This window comes from Ranitomeya variabilis, chromosome 4 (assembly GCF_051348905.1).
Source record: "Ranitomeya variabilis isolate aRanVar5 chromosome 4, aRanVar5.hap1, whole genome shotgun sequence".
Lineage (NCBI taxonomy): Eukaryota > Metazoa > Chordata > Amphibia > Anura > Dendrobatidae > Ranitomeya > Ranitomeya variabilis.
In genome coordinates, this window is record NC_135235.1 from 693,697,974 (window position 1) to 693,715,410 (window position 17,437).

At 49.6% G+C, this 17,437-nt stretch overlaps 1 protein-coding gene across 1 annotated transcript in view; it reads left to right on the top strand.

Moving 5' to 3' along the window:
* LOC143767631 (uncharacterized) overlaps positions 1-17,437 on the top strand; it is an 850,082-nt gene that overhangs the window by 337,296 nt on the left and 495,349 nt on the right. The window contains exon 6 of the mRNA XM_077256068.1: positions 17,147-17,296. Within this exon, the coding sequence (XP_077112183.1) occupies positions 17,147-17,296 (150 nt within the window). The remainder of the gene's footprint in view (positions 1-17,146; positions 17,297-17,437) is intronic.

Consider the following 17,437-nt stretch of genomic DNA (forward strand, 5'->3'; position numbering starts at 1 on the left):
TTTTTGCTGTGCTATATTTAATAAAAGCCTTACCTTTTTCTTGAATATTCTGATATGTTTTTGGGTTTGCTCCCAACTTTATGGACATGATCTTTTCTTCCATTTAGTCTTCAGTGTTCTCCTGCATGGCGCGTCCCTGGTGACAGGTGAGTACTCACCCCTACAGTCAGGGGCCCCGCCGCACAGCACGCAGGAACAGCTGTGGAGGAAGAGCAGGACTTAGTGTGTCTTCTGCTCCCGCCTCCACTGTTCTGTTCCCAGCAGGCTGCAGCATCTCCGTCCTCACTGTGAAGAGATGGGGGAGGAGGCTCACTGCATGGGACAGCACAGCAGCACCAGGGGGCTGATATCAGTCTGCTCTGTGCCCCATCCCCCACAGTGGGGTCTGCAACCCTCTCCAGCTGAGCTGCCCTCCTCCAAGGCTCCACTGATCACCTATACAAGATTAGTATGTGTGTATGTATATGCTTGTTTATGTGTGTATGTGCATCTGTGTATGTACAGTATGTGTGTATCTATGTGTATGCTTCTGTGTGTATCTGTGTATGCATGTACAGTATATGTGTATGTCTGTGTGTATAATATGTGCGTATCTGTATGTGCGATATATTTGTATGTATATACGGTATGTATGTTTATGTGCATGTATGTACAGTATATGTGTATGTCTGTGTGTACGGCATGTGTATACATTGTGTATATAACTGTATATGTATGTACGGTACGAGTATGTGTACCTGTATGCATGTACCGTATATGTATGTTTATCTATGTGTATGTACGGTATATGCGTGTATATATGACGGTATGTGTATCTGTGTGTATGTACAGTATATGTATGTACGGTATGTGTGTGTATGTGCGGTATATGCATGTGTGTATGTATAGTACATGTATGTATGACAGTATATGTGTATCAGTGTGTATGTATGGTATATGTGAGTGTTTGCATACACAGTATATGTATGTGTATCTGTGTATGTATGTACGGTATATTTATGGGTGTGTATGTATGTACGGTATATGTATGTGTATCTGTATGTATGTACACTGCAGTATGTGTGTTTGCACACACTATATATATATATATATATATATATATATATATATACTAGCTATTGAACCCGTTCTACGCCCGGGTGGCGAGCATTTATATTGGTATATGGTCTCCATCCTGGTATGTGCTACTCCATCCTGCATCCCCATCCTGTCATGTGCTCCCATCCTGCGCCCCCATCAGTGCGGGCGGCTGTGCTGAGTGCGGGCAGCTGTGCTGAGTGCGGGCGGCTGTATGTGGCTGTGCTGTGCGTGGGCGGCTGGGCGTGGCTGTGCTGGGTGCGGGCGGCTGGGCGTGGCTGTGCTGGGTGCAGGTGGCTGTGCTGGGTGCGGGCGGCTGTGCGTGGCGGTACTGAGTGCGGGCGGCTGTGCGTGGCTGTGCTGGGTGCGGGCGGCTGTGCGTGGCTGTGCTGGGTGCGGTGGCTGTGCTGGGTGCGGTGGCTGTGCTGGGTGCGGTGGCTGTGCTGGGTGCGGTGGCTGTGCTGCTCCATCCTGCGCTGCTCCACCCTATCATGTGCTGCTCCATCCTGCACCCCATCAGTGCGGGCGGCTGTGCTAAGTGCGGGCGGCTGTATGTGGCTGTGCTATGCGTGGGCGGCTGTGCGTGGCGGTGCTGAGTGCGGGCAGCTGTGAGTGGCGGTGCTGAGTGCAGGCGGCTGTGCGTGGCTGTGGGCGGCTGTGCGTGGCTGTGCTGAGTGCAGGCGGCTGTGCTGGGTGCGGGCAGCTGTGCTGGGTGCGGGCGGCTGTGCGTGGCTGTGCTGGGTGCGGCGGCTGTGCGTGGCGGTGCTGGGTGCGGGCGGCTGTGCGTGGCTATGCTGGGTGCGGCGGCTGTATGTGGCTGTGCTGTGCATGGGCGGCTGTGCGTGGCGGTGCTGAGTGCGGGCGGCTGTGCGTGGCGGTGCTGAGTGCGGGCGGCTGTGCTGGGTGCGGGCGGCTGTGCGTGGCTGTGCTGGGTGGGCGTGGCTGTGCTGGGTGCGGTGGCTGTGCTGGGTGAGGCAGCTGTGCTGGGTGCGGCGGCTGTGCTGGGTGCGGCGGCTGTGCTGGGTGCGGCGGCTCAGGCTGTGCTGGGTGCGGGCGGCTGTGCTGGGTGTGGCCGGCTGTGCGTGGCTGTGCTGGGTGTGGGCGGCTGTGCGTGGCTGTGCTGGGTGCGGCGGCTGTTTGTGGCGGTGCTGGGTGCGGCGGCTGTGCGTGGCTATGCTGGGTGCGGCGGCTGTGCGTGGCTATGCTGGGTGCGGCGGCTGTGCGTGGCTATGCTGTGCGTGGGCGGCTGTGCGTGGCGGTGCTGAGTGCGGGCGGCTGTGCGTGGCGGTGCTGAGTGCGGGCGGCTGTGCGTGGCGGTGCTGAGTGCGGGCGGCTGTGCGTGGCGGTGCTGAGTGCGGGCGGCTGTGCGTGGCGGTGCTGAGTGCAGGCGGCTGTGCGTGGCGGTGCTGAGTGCAGGCGGCTGTGCGTGGCGGTGCTGAGTGCAGGCGGCTGTGCGTGGCTGTGCTGAGTGCAGGCGGCTGTGCGTGGCCGTGCTGGGTGGGCGTGGCTGTGCTGGGTGCGGTGGCTGTGCTGGGTGCGGCAGCTGTGCGTGGCTGTGCTGGGTGCGGTGGCTCAGGCTGTGCTGGGTGCGGGCGGCTGTGCTGGGTGCGGTGGCTGTGCTGCTCCATCCTGCGCCCCCATCCTGTCATGTGCTGCTCCACCCTATCATGTGCTGCTCCATCCTGCGCCCCCATCAGTGCGGGCGGCTGTGCTAAGTGCAGGCGGCTGTGCCGAGTGCGGGCGGCTGTATGTGGCTGTGCTGTGCGTGGGTGGCTTTGCGTGGCGGAGCTGAGCGCGGGCAGCTGTGCGTGGCGGTGCTGAGTGCAGGCGGCTGTGCGTGGCTGTGCTGGGTGCGGCGGCTGTGCGTGGCTGTGCTGGGTGCGGTGGCTCAGGCTGTGCGGTGGCTCAGGCTGTGCTGGGTGCGGCGGCTGTGCGTGGCTGTGCTGGGTGCGGTGGCTCAGGCCGTGCTGGGTGCGGTGGCTCAGGCCGTGCTGGGTGCGGTGGCTCAGGCCGTGCTGGGTGCGGTGGCTCAGGCCGTGCTGGGTGCGGTGGCTCAGGCCGTGCTGGGTGCGGTGGCTCAGGCGGTGCTGGCTGCGGTGGCTCAGGCCGTGCTGGGTGCGGTGGCTCAGGCCGTGCTGGGTGCGGTGGCTCAGGCGGTGCTGGCTGCGGTGGCTCAGGCGGTGCTGGCTGCGGTGGCTCAGGCCGTGCTGGGTGCGGTGGCTCAGGCTGTGCTGGGTGCGGTGGCTCAGGCGGTGCTGGCTGCGGTGGCTCAGGCCGTGCTGGCTGCGGTGGCTCAGGCCGTGCTGGGTGCGGTGGCTCAGGCCGTGCTGGGTGCGGTGGCTCAGGCGGTGCTGGCTGCGGTGGCTCAGGCGGTGCTGGCTGCGGTGGCTCAGGCCGTGCTGGGTGCGGTGGCTCAGGCCGTGCTGGGTGCGGTGGCTCAGGCCGTGCTGGGTGCGGTGGCTCAGGCCGTGCTGGGTGCGGTGGCTCAGGCCGTGCTGGGTGCGGTGGCTCAGGCCGTGCTGGGTGCGGTGGCTCAGGCCGTGCTGGGTGCGGTGGCTCAGGCCGTGCTGGGTGCGGTGGCTCAGGCCGTGCTGGGTGCGGTGGCTCAGGCCGTGCTGGCTGCGGTGGCTCAGGCCGTGCTGGCTGCGGTGGCTCAGGCCGTGCTGGCTGCGGTGGCTCAGGCGGTGCTGGCTGCGGTGGCTCAGGCCGTGCTGGGTGCGGTGGCTCAGGCCGTGCTGGGTGCGGTGGCTCAGGCGGTGCTGGCTGCGGTGGCTCAGGCGGTGCTGGCTGCGGTGGCTCAGGCGGTGCTGGCTGCGGTGGCTCAGGCCGTGCTGGGTGCGGTGGCTCAGGCCGTGCTGGGTGCGGTGGCTCAGGCCGTGCTGGGTGCGGTGGCTCAGGCCGTGCTGGGTGCGGTGGCTCAGGCCGTGCTGGGTGCGGTGGCTCAGGCGGTGCTGGCTGCGGTGGCTCAGGCCGTGCTGGGTGCGGTGGCTCAGGCCGTGCTGGGTGCGGTGGCTCAGGCGGTGCTGGCTGCGGTGGCTCAGGCGGTGCTGGCTGCGGTGGCTCAGGCCGTGCTGGGTGCGGTGGCTCAGGCTGTGCTGGGTGCGGTGGCTCAGGCCGTGCTGGGTGCGGTGGCTCAGGCCGTGCTTGGTGCGGTGGCTCAGGCCGTGCTGGGTGCAGTGGCTCAGGCCGTGCTGGGTGCGGTGGCTCAGGCCGTGCTGGGTGCGGTGGCTCAGGCTGTGCGCGGCGGTGCTGGGGGCCTGAGCAGGCGGGGACACCGGCGCGCTGTGGGGGTCAGGTGCCGGAGTCGCCGCTAGCTCAGGCCCCCGGCACTTGCTATAGTTACCTGGCCCTGATCCAGCGCTGCGCGCCGGTCTGTCTTCCGGGTCCTCTGCCTGTGACTGTTCAGTCAGAGGGCGGCGCGCATTAAGCGCGTCATCGCGCCCTCTGAACTGTGAACGTCACAGGCAGAGGATGTGGACCGGAGGACGGAGGGGCAGGGCGCAACGGAGGAACGGGACAGGTAAATATATCATACTTACCCTCCTGGCGGTCCCTGCTTCTCCGTTGGAGATCGCGGTGAGCGTTCAGTGTTTACGCATACCGCGATCTCCTGGGAGCATCGCTCTGTGGGGTCTAGACTGCGCCGGCGCGTGCGCTTGCGCAGTCTATAGAGGCTTCGGACAGAGTGACGCTCCCAGCGTTATATTATAGATATATCCATCTCAGTGAAAAAATATAAATATATATATTTTTTAGAGGTGTGGGGCCCAAAATAGAACTTTTGCTATGGGGGCCCTGTGATTGCTATGTACGCTCCTGCTTGCAGGGCAGTGATAATGAGGGCAATCTGACTTGTTTCTCAGAGCCCGAGGCTCCAGGGTGCCATTGCCAGATTGCCATCATCATAAGCAGTGTATCAGGCAGGAAGGGGGGCCCAGACACATTTCATGAACAGGGGCAACAAGCTATTAGAGTCCGCCCCTGCCCCCAGCCAGTGGCGTGTCGCTAATAGCACACCATGCAGCTGCTATGGGGCCTGTGAGTCAAAGGGGCTCGCCCAGTGCCAGTGAAGAAGGAGCAGTGGGTGACAGGAGGCAGGAGTCGGCTGCTACGCCTAAAGCCTGTGCCCGCTGCTAAAGAGAAATTCATTATCACTGCTCCCCACACCCATAGTCGCTCCCACCACTATGCACTGAAGCCGGTGCCAAGAGATGGGAGGGACTATAGGAGTGGAGAGCAGTGAATATTCATTTCACTTTAATAGCGGTCACAGTAGCCACATCTGCAGGCTTCCTGCTGCTAGGCGATCACATTTGCCCACTACTAAAGGGAATGAATATTCACTGCTCTCCACACCCATGAATACAATATATATCAGTACATGGTGGCCATAATACTGTAGGACTGCATTATATTCTGTTGGGGACTGCATTATGTTCTATAGGGGGGCTGCATTATATTCTATGGGGGGTTGCGTTATACTATATGTCAACTTTTCCCAGTTTTTTTGTGGCAAAATTAGGGGGGTCGGCCTATACTCGGGTCGGCTTACACTCGAGTATATACGGTAACTGGATTTGCGCTGCTATGTTTTTTTTTATAAAACTCCGGGGTCAAGTGCCCGCCCCCCCTCCTCCCTCCCTCCCTCCTTCCCTCCTTCCCGCCCCCCCTCCAGCAGGGACTGTGGTGGGGGGGGCGCCATTTTTCCGTTCGCCTCAGGCAGCAGAGAGGCTAGGTTCACCCCTGTCCTCTGGGGCCTTACAATTTCCACCCACAAAGTACATCCCGACTCTGGCACTGGTGTCAGGACGTAATCTTTCATTGCATGCCCTTCAGTGTTCAGTAGTGAACACTGCATGTGTGTGCTAACAGAGTAATTAATGAGCTTGTAGCAATCAAAATACACCTTCCTGCCCAAGAATACGGTCCCTGAGAATCTGCTCGGGGGGCCTGATTCAAGGTCCGTAAATGGCCTGAGGTTCCCCACCCCTGTACTACATGGATGACTATAGGCTGTGCATTATACTACATGGATGACTATGAGCTGTGGATTATACTATATATGACTATGAACTGGGCTTTATATTACATGTATGACTATGGGCTGTGCATTATACTATATTGATGATTAGGGACTGTGCATTATATTACATGTATGACTATGGGCTGTGCATTATAGTACATGAATGACTATGGGCTCTGCATTATACTACACATACGACTATGAGTTGTGCATTATATTACATGGATGACTATGGCCTGTGCATTATACTACATGGATGATTATAAGCTGTGCATTATACTATATGGATGTCTATGGGCTGTGCATTATACTATATTGATGACTAGGGACTGTGTATTATACTACATGTATGACTATGGGCTGTGCATTATATTACATGTATGACTTGGAGCTGTGAATTATACTATATGGATAACTATGGGCTATGCATTATTCTACATGGATGACTATGGGCTGTGCATTATACTATATGAAGGACTATAAGGGGTGCATTATACTGTAGGGAGGACTATGGGCTGTGCATTATACTTATGCTAGGTGGCCTTATGATTTGTATGTATTCCCCTGGTGAGTATAAAGATCTATTTTTTTTTCTACACATTAAAGAACAGCGGCAGAACATGGAACATATACCAGTTTGGGGGATATATATACCAGGATGGGGCCCAGGGTAAGAGAGACATACCAGGATGGAGATATATACGTCAGAATAGGTGGAGGATATATATATATATATATATATATATATATATATATATATATACATACAGTATATATATATATATATATATATATATATATATATATATATATATATATATATATATATGTCTGTTTTAACAGGTTCATTCTGTATGATAGTTTGATTGTGGTGGGATCGGCCTGCCTTACTTATGTGAGTCTATAGCTACCTGGTATCTTTAATAAATAGTCTCCATTTATTCTGTCAAATGACCGAGATCTAAATGTAAGACACCTCAGCTCTGCACTATTACAAAAAGTTCTCTTTAAAACTTATCTGTCAGACAATATTGGTCCTTACATTGGTTTAGATTGCCAAAAGCCACCGAGCCCCATACTCTAATTACCCCAGAGAGATTTCAACACTACTTACTCATTTATTACTGATGAAAACTGTTGAGTTTGATCATTAGATGTTATTGTCTGTAGTCAGTTTTGACTACAGTAGCTACTGCCCAAAATACTCTGATTTAACCACTTCCCACAACCAGTTTTGTGTTCCTAATCAGGCCCCATCTTTCATATCTGACGTGTGTCTCTTTATGTGGTGTTAACTTTGGAATTCTTCACAAAGGATAAAAGGAATCAAATAAACCTTAGAAATTATTTTCCAACGTCTCTTGAATCCGACAAAACCCTACATACGGTTGTACACTACTGTCTGGGCACATGGAGGGTTAAGAAGGGAAGGAGAGCTATATAGTTATATGAATGCAGATTTTGATGGAATAGTTTACAGACACAATGTATTGTTCATGATCACCTGGCAGCTCAAAAGATGGCTACACTAACAGGCTTGACGCTATCTACTCAGTTTTCCAGATCCCAGGTATTATCTCGCTCACCACCCTTTAACTTTGTTTCATGAATTCATTTCAGAACTTACAAAGGGACCCTAGGCTTTTGCTTCCTTATTACTTGCCGTTTGGTGGTGTGAGATAACAAGAAGAATGGTAAGGTAACTGGGTCAGAACCAGGATGTCAGAGAAAATACAAAATCAGAAGGCACAAGAGTAGTCAGTTAACAGGCCAGAGTCACGACAGGAAATACACAAGTCGGGAGCTAAGCACAGAGGACTAAACCAGAGGAGAACAAGGCTGTATTTGATAGCTTCCAGCAATATGCTTTGAGTTTTAGTATGGTATGGTACTTTACAACTGGCTGAAGTAGAGAGCAGGTTACTTCAGCTGGACAGAGCACACACCCATACTGACAGACAGGATGCTACTACCAGTTCCGAGCACCCTAATCTTAGTTTCTGGACAGAGCCTACACCGCCCTGAGCTTCTGGTTCTGATGTCTCCTCCATCACCAGCACCGCCTACAGAATGAATAAGGCCATTCCTTGTGACAAAAGCAGATGTCGCAGGAGCAGATACCAGAGAAGATAGTGAATATTTTGACTCCACAGCCATTGTTCAGAAATTAGCACACAGTCGATGTTGGAGAGTGAAAATTGCACATTTGTCATTTTATTACCTAACACATAATGCCCAGATTGTGCTAAAGCACTGAAGGAGATGGACATGGCTCCCAAAAATTAAACCAATTTAAACTAAAAAAAACCCTCCTACTATATACAGAATCTTATTAAAGATTATCATAAAAAACGGGGATGTATAATTATAGTAAAGTCATGGTGGGGGAGTGGGCCTGGACCTCAAAAGGTGCCCCTACATCAGCATGGAGCGTAATTTATAAAATGTCCACACTACCAAGTGACACTGATATTTTATCATCCACTGGAAGCAAAGCCATGGTCTGATTGCTTTAGCAACTAATCTAAAACCCTTTTCCCTGATGAACCTCTTGAAATAGAGGGGGGAAACATGTTGGAAGCTGGGAGCTATGGTGTATTATACTTTGAAGAAACTATAAGTATTATGTATATTTATTCAACTGATATGAACTATGTCAGATATGCAACATTGTCTCTATTATTTCTAATATTATTCATAAAATCAGTGAACATTTAGCTGAGACTTAAGAAACATTGTCCCTCAGTCTCCATTTGTGCCTGTATCTGGATACTGACCGATATATGGATATCTGATTATCTGACATATATCCATTACATCTTTAACAACGGTTCATGTGACTCCTTGCATAATATCTACCCTGAATGTGGGAGTATACTACCTATACTGCTTATTTTATGTCCAGGACTATTCTGTGGTCACTGTATAATTTGATTGTTGAGCAGATAGTCTAGATGTCAATGCTATTGTAAGTAGGAGAGCCGGCCTTGGCGTGCCTTGTCCTGGACGATTCTGGAACCACCGGTGCCGTCACCTGAGTTGCAGGCGGGAGAGTTTAGTTCTCCTGACAGACTTTTGAACTTGAGACCAGAGGGCGTGGAGAGTATACAAGTGCAACAGTGTGCGGGAACAAGGTCGGTGGTGGTGGGAAGCTGTAGTGTGCAGAGGCATAGTGTGAGCCCTCCCATGCTGGAAAGTCAGGGCAGAGTAGGCCCAAGCCAGAGGGCCTACGGAAGCTTACCGGAGACTTCAGGCGGAGACGCTTCCTGAGATTGCTGACAGTACTGACTCCTGTAACACCACTGAGAGTGAGTGACCTTTCCCTATGACCAGACCACAGAAGGTGCACTCTGAGACAAGACGACCAGGCCGCAAACAGACCCGCTCCCGCATACTCCAGCGCTGTGTCGGTGCGTAAAAGAAAGGACTCTCTCCAGCGTATCTTCTCTTGGACCCGTGACCGGACATCCCAGGACCATCGACGACACCGGTACCCAGGACCCCTTCTGGACCAGGACAACGCTGGATTCTTCAAGCGTACCAGCTGGGATGCCACCGCCATCATCTCAGAGGCTGCTCCTCATCAACGCCAGATCAATAAGTTTGATACCTTTGAATTCTCCCCTATCCTATCATACACCTCACTATATCTGGTATAAAGGTTAAATGGTCGGAACAGGTGATACAGATACTACCTATTAATATCCAGCAGATTACTCTATATACCTATATACCAGCAATTATTCTAACAGTATATTTGTGAGATTAGCACCTTTTCTTCTTATCCTTTTGAGATAATTTGGTCCTCCCTTCAACAGTGACCAAAATACAAATACATTTCTTTGTGCTGATGCTCTAAACCATCTTAGTGATGGCCTTTATTGTGACAGGATGATTATATTGTTTTTGTATTCACTATTACTGTCACTGTATCACTTTTCTCTAGTATATCTAGGGCATAATAGGGTCAGGGAGGGAGAGCCGACAAAGAGCAGAGATATCATATTGCAGTACTAGTGTGCCAACCTCTGCTGCAAGGTAGGAGCATCTTTTGATGCTCCCATGGGACCAGGCCCACTTCCCCATCATGATTTTATTATAATTATACATCCCTTTTTATGATAATCTTTAATAAAATTCTGTATATAGTAGGAAGGTTTTTTCAGTTTAATTTACCCAGATTGTGCTCCAGGAGTCACACACCTACACCCTAAATTAAGTGGGTTCTTCTCACTATAGTAATGCCAAATACATGGATGCTAAATGATGTTTGGGAAAACTGCAAAGCTCAGAAGGGAGGAAGAGATTTTACTTTGGGAAAGCTGAAATTGCTTAACTGGCTTATGGAAGCCATGGTGCTTTTCAAGAGCCCTTGAGCCACTAATTATGTGAAAACCTCTGTTTTTCCATTGAGAGATGATGGACCTGAGTGAGGACTTGTTTTCAGTGAGATGAGTAGAAGATTATGTTGGTATTATTTCCTCCTAGAATTAGCAAACAGCATGAACAAGTTTAGTATGGTGTTCAACTATGAGGTTTTCTGTTAGACTCTATCATGGTGATTCCATTTTTTTTACATAACTTGCCTTTTTTACCCAGTTTCACTAGAAATGTCCAAAAATATAAAATTCAAGGATATTTTATTAATAAAGTAATAATTATTTTTATTCTTGGCAGATGACTGTACCAGGAGATCAGAGGGACAGCTGACATCTTCAATGTTTAAATCAGATGATTTTGAGATCCAACAGAATATTATTGAAGTGAATGCCATTACTCCAGACATACCATCACCCTGTCACAGCAAAGATCTATCATCTGATCCTTTGAAAGAGGTTATATCTTCTGATTCTTTACCGACTACTAAGGAAAATCCAAGTCAGAAAATAAGCATTAAAAAACAAATTGCTCCTAAAGCAAAGAAGTCATTTTCATGTTCAGAATATGGAAATTGTTTTCCCCTCGAAATGTCTTTTCTTACACATCCAAAAATTCACCCAGCGGATCATAGATTTTCTAATGGGAAAATGTAAATACATTTTTTTTTTTAATTATTTTTCCCTAAATAAGGCGGTGATAAAGGGGGGTTTGATTTACTATTTATAGTGGGTTTTTATAGCTGGATTTTATGTTTGGCAGTTGTCACACACTAAAAGACGCTTGACAGAGTCATGTGAGGTCTTGTTTTTTTGCAGGACGAGTTGACGTTTTTATTGGTAAAATTTTCGGGCACGTGACATTTTTTGATCGCTTTTTATTCTGATTTTTGATAGGCAAAATGAACAAAAAACAGCAATTCATGAATTTCTTTTGGGGGGGGGGCGTTTATACCATTCCGCGTTTGGTAAAATTGATAAAGCAGCTTTATTCATTGGGTCAGTACGATTACAGCGATACCTCATTCATACCATTTTTTAATGTTTTGGCACTTTTATACAATAAAAACTATTTAATATTAAAAATAATTATTTTTGCATCACTTTATTCTGAGGGCTATAACTTTTTTATTTTTTTGCTGATGATGATGTATCGCGGCTTGTTTTTTGCAGAACAAGATGACGTTTTCGGCGGTACCATGCTTATTTATATCTGCCTTTTTGATCGCGTGTTATTCCACTTTTTCTTCAGCAGTATGATGATAAAGCGTTGTTTTTTGCCTAGTTTTTTTTTTTTTTACGGGGTTCACTAAAGGGGTTAACTAGTGGGACAGTTTTATAGGTCGGGTCGTTACGGACGCGTCGATACTAAATATGTGTACTTTTATTGTTTTTTTTTATGTACATAAAGAAATGTATTTATTGGAACAATATATTTTTGTTTTTTACACATGTAAATTTTTTTTACTTTATAACATTGCCCCAGGTGGGGACATCATGGTATAGTGTCAGATAGCTGATCCGTCGTCTGCAGGGAGGAGGATGGAGATGTTCAGAACAACGCGATTACATAGAGTTGCTCCGAGGGTCTCAGGGAAGCACGCAGGGAGTCCCCTCCCTACGTGATGCTTCCCTATGCCGCCGGAATGCTGCAATCATGTTTGATCGCAGTGTTCCAGGGGTTAATGTGCCGGGAGCAGACCGTGACCGCTCCTGGCACATAGTGCCGGATGTCAGCTGTGATAATCAGCTGACACCCGGCCGCGATCGGCCGCGCTCCCCTGTGAGCACAGCTGATCGCCTATGACGTACTATCCCGTCCCTGGGAATTAAGTCCCAGGTCACATGGACGGGATAGTATGTCAGATGGCAGAAAGGGGTTAAAGAAGAAGTTGCAGGTCTGTGAGAGCCAGAAATCTTGTATGTTTTTAGGTGACCAAATACTTATTTTCCACCATAATTTGCAAAATAAATCTTTCAAAATCAGACAAGGTGATTTTCTGGATTTGTTTTCTTATTTTGACTCTCACAGTTGTGGTCTACCTATGATGTCAATTACAGGCATCTCTCATCTTTTTAAGTGGGAGAACTTGCAAAATTGGTGGCTGACTAAATACTTTTTTCCCCACTGTATGTGCAAGATGCCAATGACCGCAATTTTACCGTGTGTCCGGTATCAGTTCTACAGTGTGAGAGAGAGCTGCGGGGTCTTTGAGCAAAGCTGGGGGTATACAGATGTATACAATGTACACAGAGGGGTCTGCGACTGAAGCTGGGGGTATACGGGTGTATACAGTGTACACAGAGGGGTTTGTGACCAAAGCTGGGGGTATATGGGTGTATACAGCGTACACAGAGGGGTCTGTGACCAAAGATGGGGGTATACGGGTGTATACAGTGTACAGAGAGAGGTCTGTGACCGAAGCTGGGGGTATACGGGTGTATACAGTGTACACAGAGGGGTTTGTGACCAAAGCTGGGGTATACGGGTGTATACAGCATATACAGAGGGGCCTGTGGCCGAAGCAGGGGGTATACGGGTGTATATAGTGTACACAGAGGGGTCTGTGACCGAAGCTGGGGGTATATGGGTGTATACAGTGTACATAGAGGGGTCTGTGACCGAAGCTGGGGGTATATGGGTGTATATAACGTACACAGAGGGGTCTGTGACCAAAGCTGGGGGTATACGGGTGTATACAGTGTACACAGAGGGGTCTGTGACCGAAGCTGGGGGTATATGGGTGTATATAGCGTACACAGAGGGGTCTGTGACCAAAGCTGGGGGTATATGGGTGTATACAGTGTACACAGAGGGGTCTGTGACCGAAGCTGGGGGTATACAGGTTATACAGCGTACACAGAGGGGTCTGTGACCGAAGCTGGGGGTATACGGGTGTATACAGTGTACACAGAGGGGTTTGTGACCAAAGCTGGGGTATACGGGTGTATACAGTGTACACAGAGGAGCCTGTGGCCGAAGCAGGGGGTATACGGGTGTATACAGTGTACACAGAGGGGTCTGTGACCGAAGCTGGGGGTGTACGGGTGTATACAGCGTACACAGAGGGGCCTGTGGCCGAAGCAGGGGGTATACGGGTGTATACAGTGTACACAGAGGGGTCTGTGACCGAAGCTGGGGGTATACGGGTGTATACAGTGTACACAGAGAGGTCTGTGACCAAAGCAGGGGGTATACGGGTGTATACAGTGTACACAGAGAGGTCTGTGACCAAAGCAGGGGGTATACGGGTGTATACAGTGTACACAGAGGGGTCTGTGACCGAAGCTGGGGGTATACGGGTGTATACAGTGTACACAGAGGGGTCTGTGACCGAAGCTGGGGGTATATGGGTGTATACAGTGTACACAGAGGGGTCTGTGACCGAAGCTGGGGGTATATGGGTGTATATAGCGTACACAGAGGGGTCTGTGACCAAAGCTGGGGGTATACGGGTGTATACAGCGTACACAGAGGGGTCTGTGACCGAAGCTGGGGGTATACGGGTGTATACAGCGTACACAGGGGGGTCTGTGACCGAAGCTGGGGGTATAGGGGTGTATACAGCGTACACAGGGGGTCTGTGCACGCAGAGGTCAGTGAACACAGGGTTCCACTCCGTACACCTCGTACACATACGGCTCCGCTACATCCACACTGTAAACCCCTCCTGACCCCAGACATAAACTTCCCCTCATCCAGCACCATGACAACCAGCACAGCAGAGTCCTGCATACACTGAGGCCCCTGATCATGTGACCACTGACTCCTCCCCTCCTGTGACCTCATCACAGGTCCTACATCCATAAAGCGGAATAGAGGAGTGATGTTCCTTCAGTCTGATGTTAATTGATCGTGACGTTTGTCCAACATCATCTTTACCCACTAAATCCCACCAGAACTGTAGCAGGTAAAGACCCCAATACCCACAGGTGTCCCTTCTAATTGGGGGAAACTATCCCCTCTAATATTCCTCGGACAGTTCTGACAAACACGGAAAAGTGCCCCTTTATGGAGGTGACAGAAAGTCTGTTTAGTCCCTTTAGCTTCATAGTATCAGCTCTAATCCAATGGTGAGAGATCGATTTACCCTGAAGAGTCACAGATTGTGGGGTTGTTATACAATGTTATATTTAGGGGTTGTTTTTGTGAAGGAAACATGTTACTCTAATAGTATAGTGCCCCTTTCTCAGTTCCCACAGTACCTCCCCAAATGTTTTCATGTAATATATGGAAGCTTATAGTAAAATACAAAGAAAAAAATATTCAGAAAAATAACACTGTACAATCTTTTCTAAAAGCCTCAAACTTCTGCGTGTGAATCAGAGCTGAGATTATTATTATTATTATTATTATTTATTGTTATAGCGCCATTTATTCCATGGCGCTTTACATGTGAGGAGGGGTATACATAATAAAAACAAGTACAATAATCTTAAACAATACAAGTCATAACTGGTACAGGAGGAGAGAGGACCCTGCCCGCGAGGGCTCACAATCTACAAGGGATGGGTGAGGATACAGTAGGTGAGGATAGAGCTGGTCATGCAGCGGTTTGGTCGATCGGTGGTTACTGCAGGTTGTAGGCTTGTCGGAAGAGGTGGGTCTTCAGGTTCTTTTTGAAGATTTCGATGGTAGGCGAGAGTCTGATGTGTTGTGGTAGAGGGTTCCAGAGTAGGGGTGATATGCGAGAGAAATCTTGTATGCGATTGTGGGAAGAGGAGATAAGAGGGGAGTAGAGAAGGAGATCTTGTGAGGATCGGAGGTTGCGTGTAGGTAAGTACCGGGAGACGAGGTCACAGATGTATGGAGGAGACAGGTTGTGGATGGCTTTGTATGTCATGGTTAGGGTTTTGTACTGTAGTCTCTGGGCAATGGGGAGCCAGTGAAGGGATTGACAGAGGGGAGAAGCTGGGGAATAGCGGGGGGACAGGTGGATTAGTCGGGCAGCAGAGTTTAGAATAGATTGGAGGGGTGCGAGAGTGTTAGAGGGGAGGCCACAGAGCAGGAGGTTGCAGTAGTCAAGGCGAGAGATGATGAGGGCATGGACTAGGGTTTTTGCAGATTCTTGGTTGAGGAATGAACGGATTTGTGAAATATTTTTGAGTTGAAGTCGGCAAGAAGTGGAAAGGGCTTGGATATGTGGTTTGAAGGAGAGATCAGCGTCAAGGATTACCCCGAGGCAGCGAGCTTGTGGGACTGGGGAGCGTGGGCAGCCATTTACTGTAATGGTTAGGTTCGTTGGGGGGGTCGCGTGAGATGGGGGAAAGATGATGAATTCTGTTTTGTCCATGTTAAGTTTCAGAAATCTAGCGGAGAAGGATGAGATAGTGGACAGACATTGAGGGATTCTGGTTAGTAGGGAGGTGATATCTGGTCCAGAGATGTAGATCTGTGTGTCATCAGCATAGAGGTGATACCGAAAGCCATGAGATTCTATGAGCTGTCCCAGGCCAAAGGTGTAAATGGAGAAGAGCAGGGGCCCAAGGACTGAACCTTGTGGGACTCCGACAGATAGGGGGCGAGGTGAGGAGGTGGTGTGTGAGTGGGAGACGCTGAATGTCCGGTCTGTTAGGTATGATGAGATCCAGGATAGGGCCAAGTCTGTGATGCCAAGGGATGAGAGGGTCTGTAATAATAGGGAATGGTCCACTGTGTCAAAGGCAGCCGACAAGTCGAGGAGGAGGAGAACAGAGTAGTGTCGCTTGCTCTTGGCGGTTAAGAGGTCGTTGGTGACCTTAGTTAGGGCAGTTTCAGTGGAATGGTGTGACCGGAAGCCAGATTGTAAGCGGTCAAAGAGGGAGTAAGAAGAGAGATGGGAGGACAGTTCAAGGTAGACGTGTTGTTCCAGTAGTTTGGAGGCATAGGGGAGAAGTGATATAGGGCGATAGCTAGATACAGAGGATGGGTCAAGAGAGGGCTTTTTGAGGATAGGTGTGATGGAGGCATGTTTAAAGCTTGAGTTGAAAACACCAGTTGTTAGTGATAGGTTGAAGAGATGGGTTAGGGTTGGGATGAAGACTGTGGTGAGGTTTGGGATGAGGTGGGAAGGGATCGGGTCAAGTGCACAGGTGATGAGATGCGATCTTGAGAGTAGAGTGGAGAGTTGATGTTCTGTAATGGTGGAGTTGGTTTTGGAGGTGGAGGGCTGGGAAGTCGGGAGGAAGGGCTCTGGGGCTTGTTGACCAAAACTGTCTCTGTCTCTGAGATCTAATGTGATAGAAGATTACAGTGCGGGGAAGACGGGAAACCTTCATATAGACGGCCGGTGGTGATGGAGTCAGTGACGGACTCTGGACAAGTATGTTTCTAGAGCCGTAATAGAAGATGAAGATGTCGTCCTCATCATGAAGTAGTTATTTCTCCTGTCCCGTGTAATGAATATCTCCTGCAGTATTGCTAATGCCGATTCCAGGGTCGGTAAATGAGACGAGAATTAGCGTTATGGAAGATGAGTCTATGAGTAACGTATTCAGCTGCCGACTCCGAGGAAGAAACTGCTTGTTGTCTGTGGCCTAAATATATAGGATTTATTAGTAGATGTAAAGAAGAGAACTAAATACTGTAAAATAATAAATCTCCTCATACGTTTCCCTTATTATCTCCAGTAATTGTATTATTACACAGGATTTTTATGATGTTACATTGGCTCATCTTCTTCTCATTCAGGTCTCTACAATATCGGATCCTCTCAGTGAAGATCTTCTGTATAAGAGAATTTTCCTGATTTACCCATCAAGGATGAATATGGACAGAGACAAGATGGCGGAGAGGATATTACACCTCACCCTAGAGATCCTCTTCCGGCTTACTGGAGAGGTAAGAGATTCTGATGACGTCACATTACATCATTCTTATCTATGGGAATAACAGATGGACAGAACTGGAGAGGTGAGGACTCTGGAAATGTCTGTAGTGAGATTTATTAATGTGTCTCTCCATAACCAGGATTACACAGTG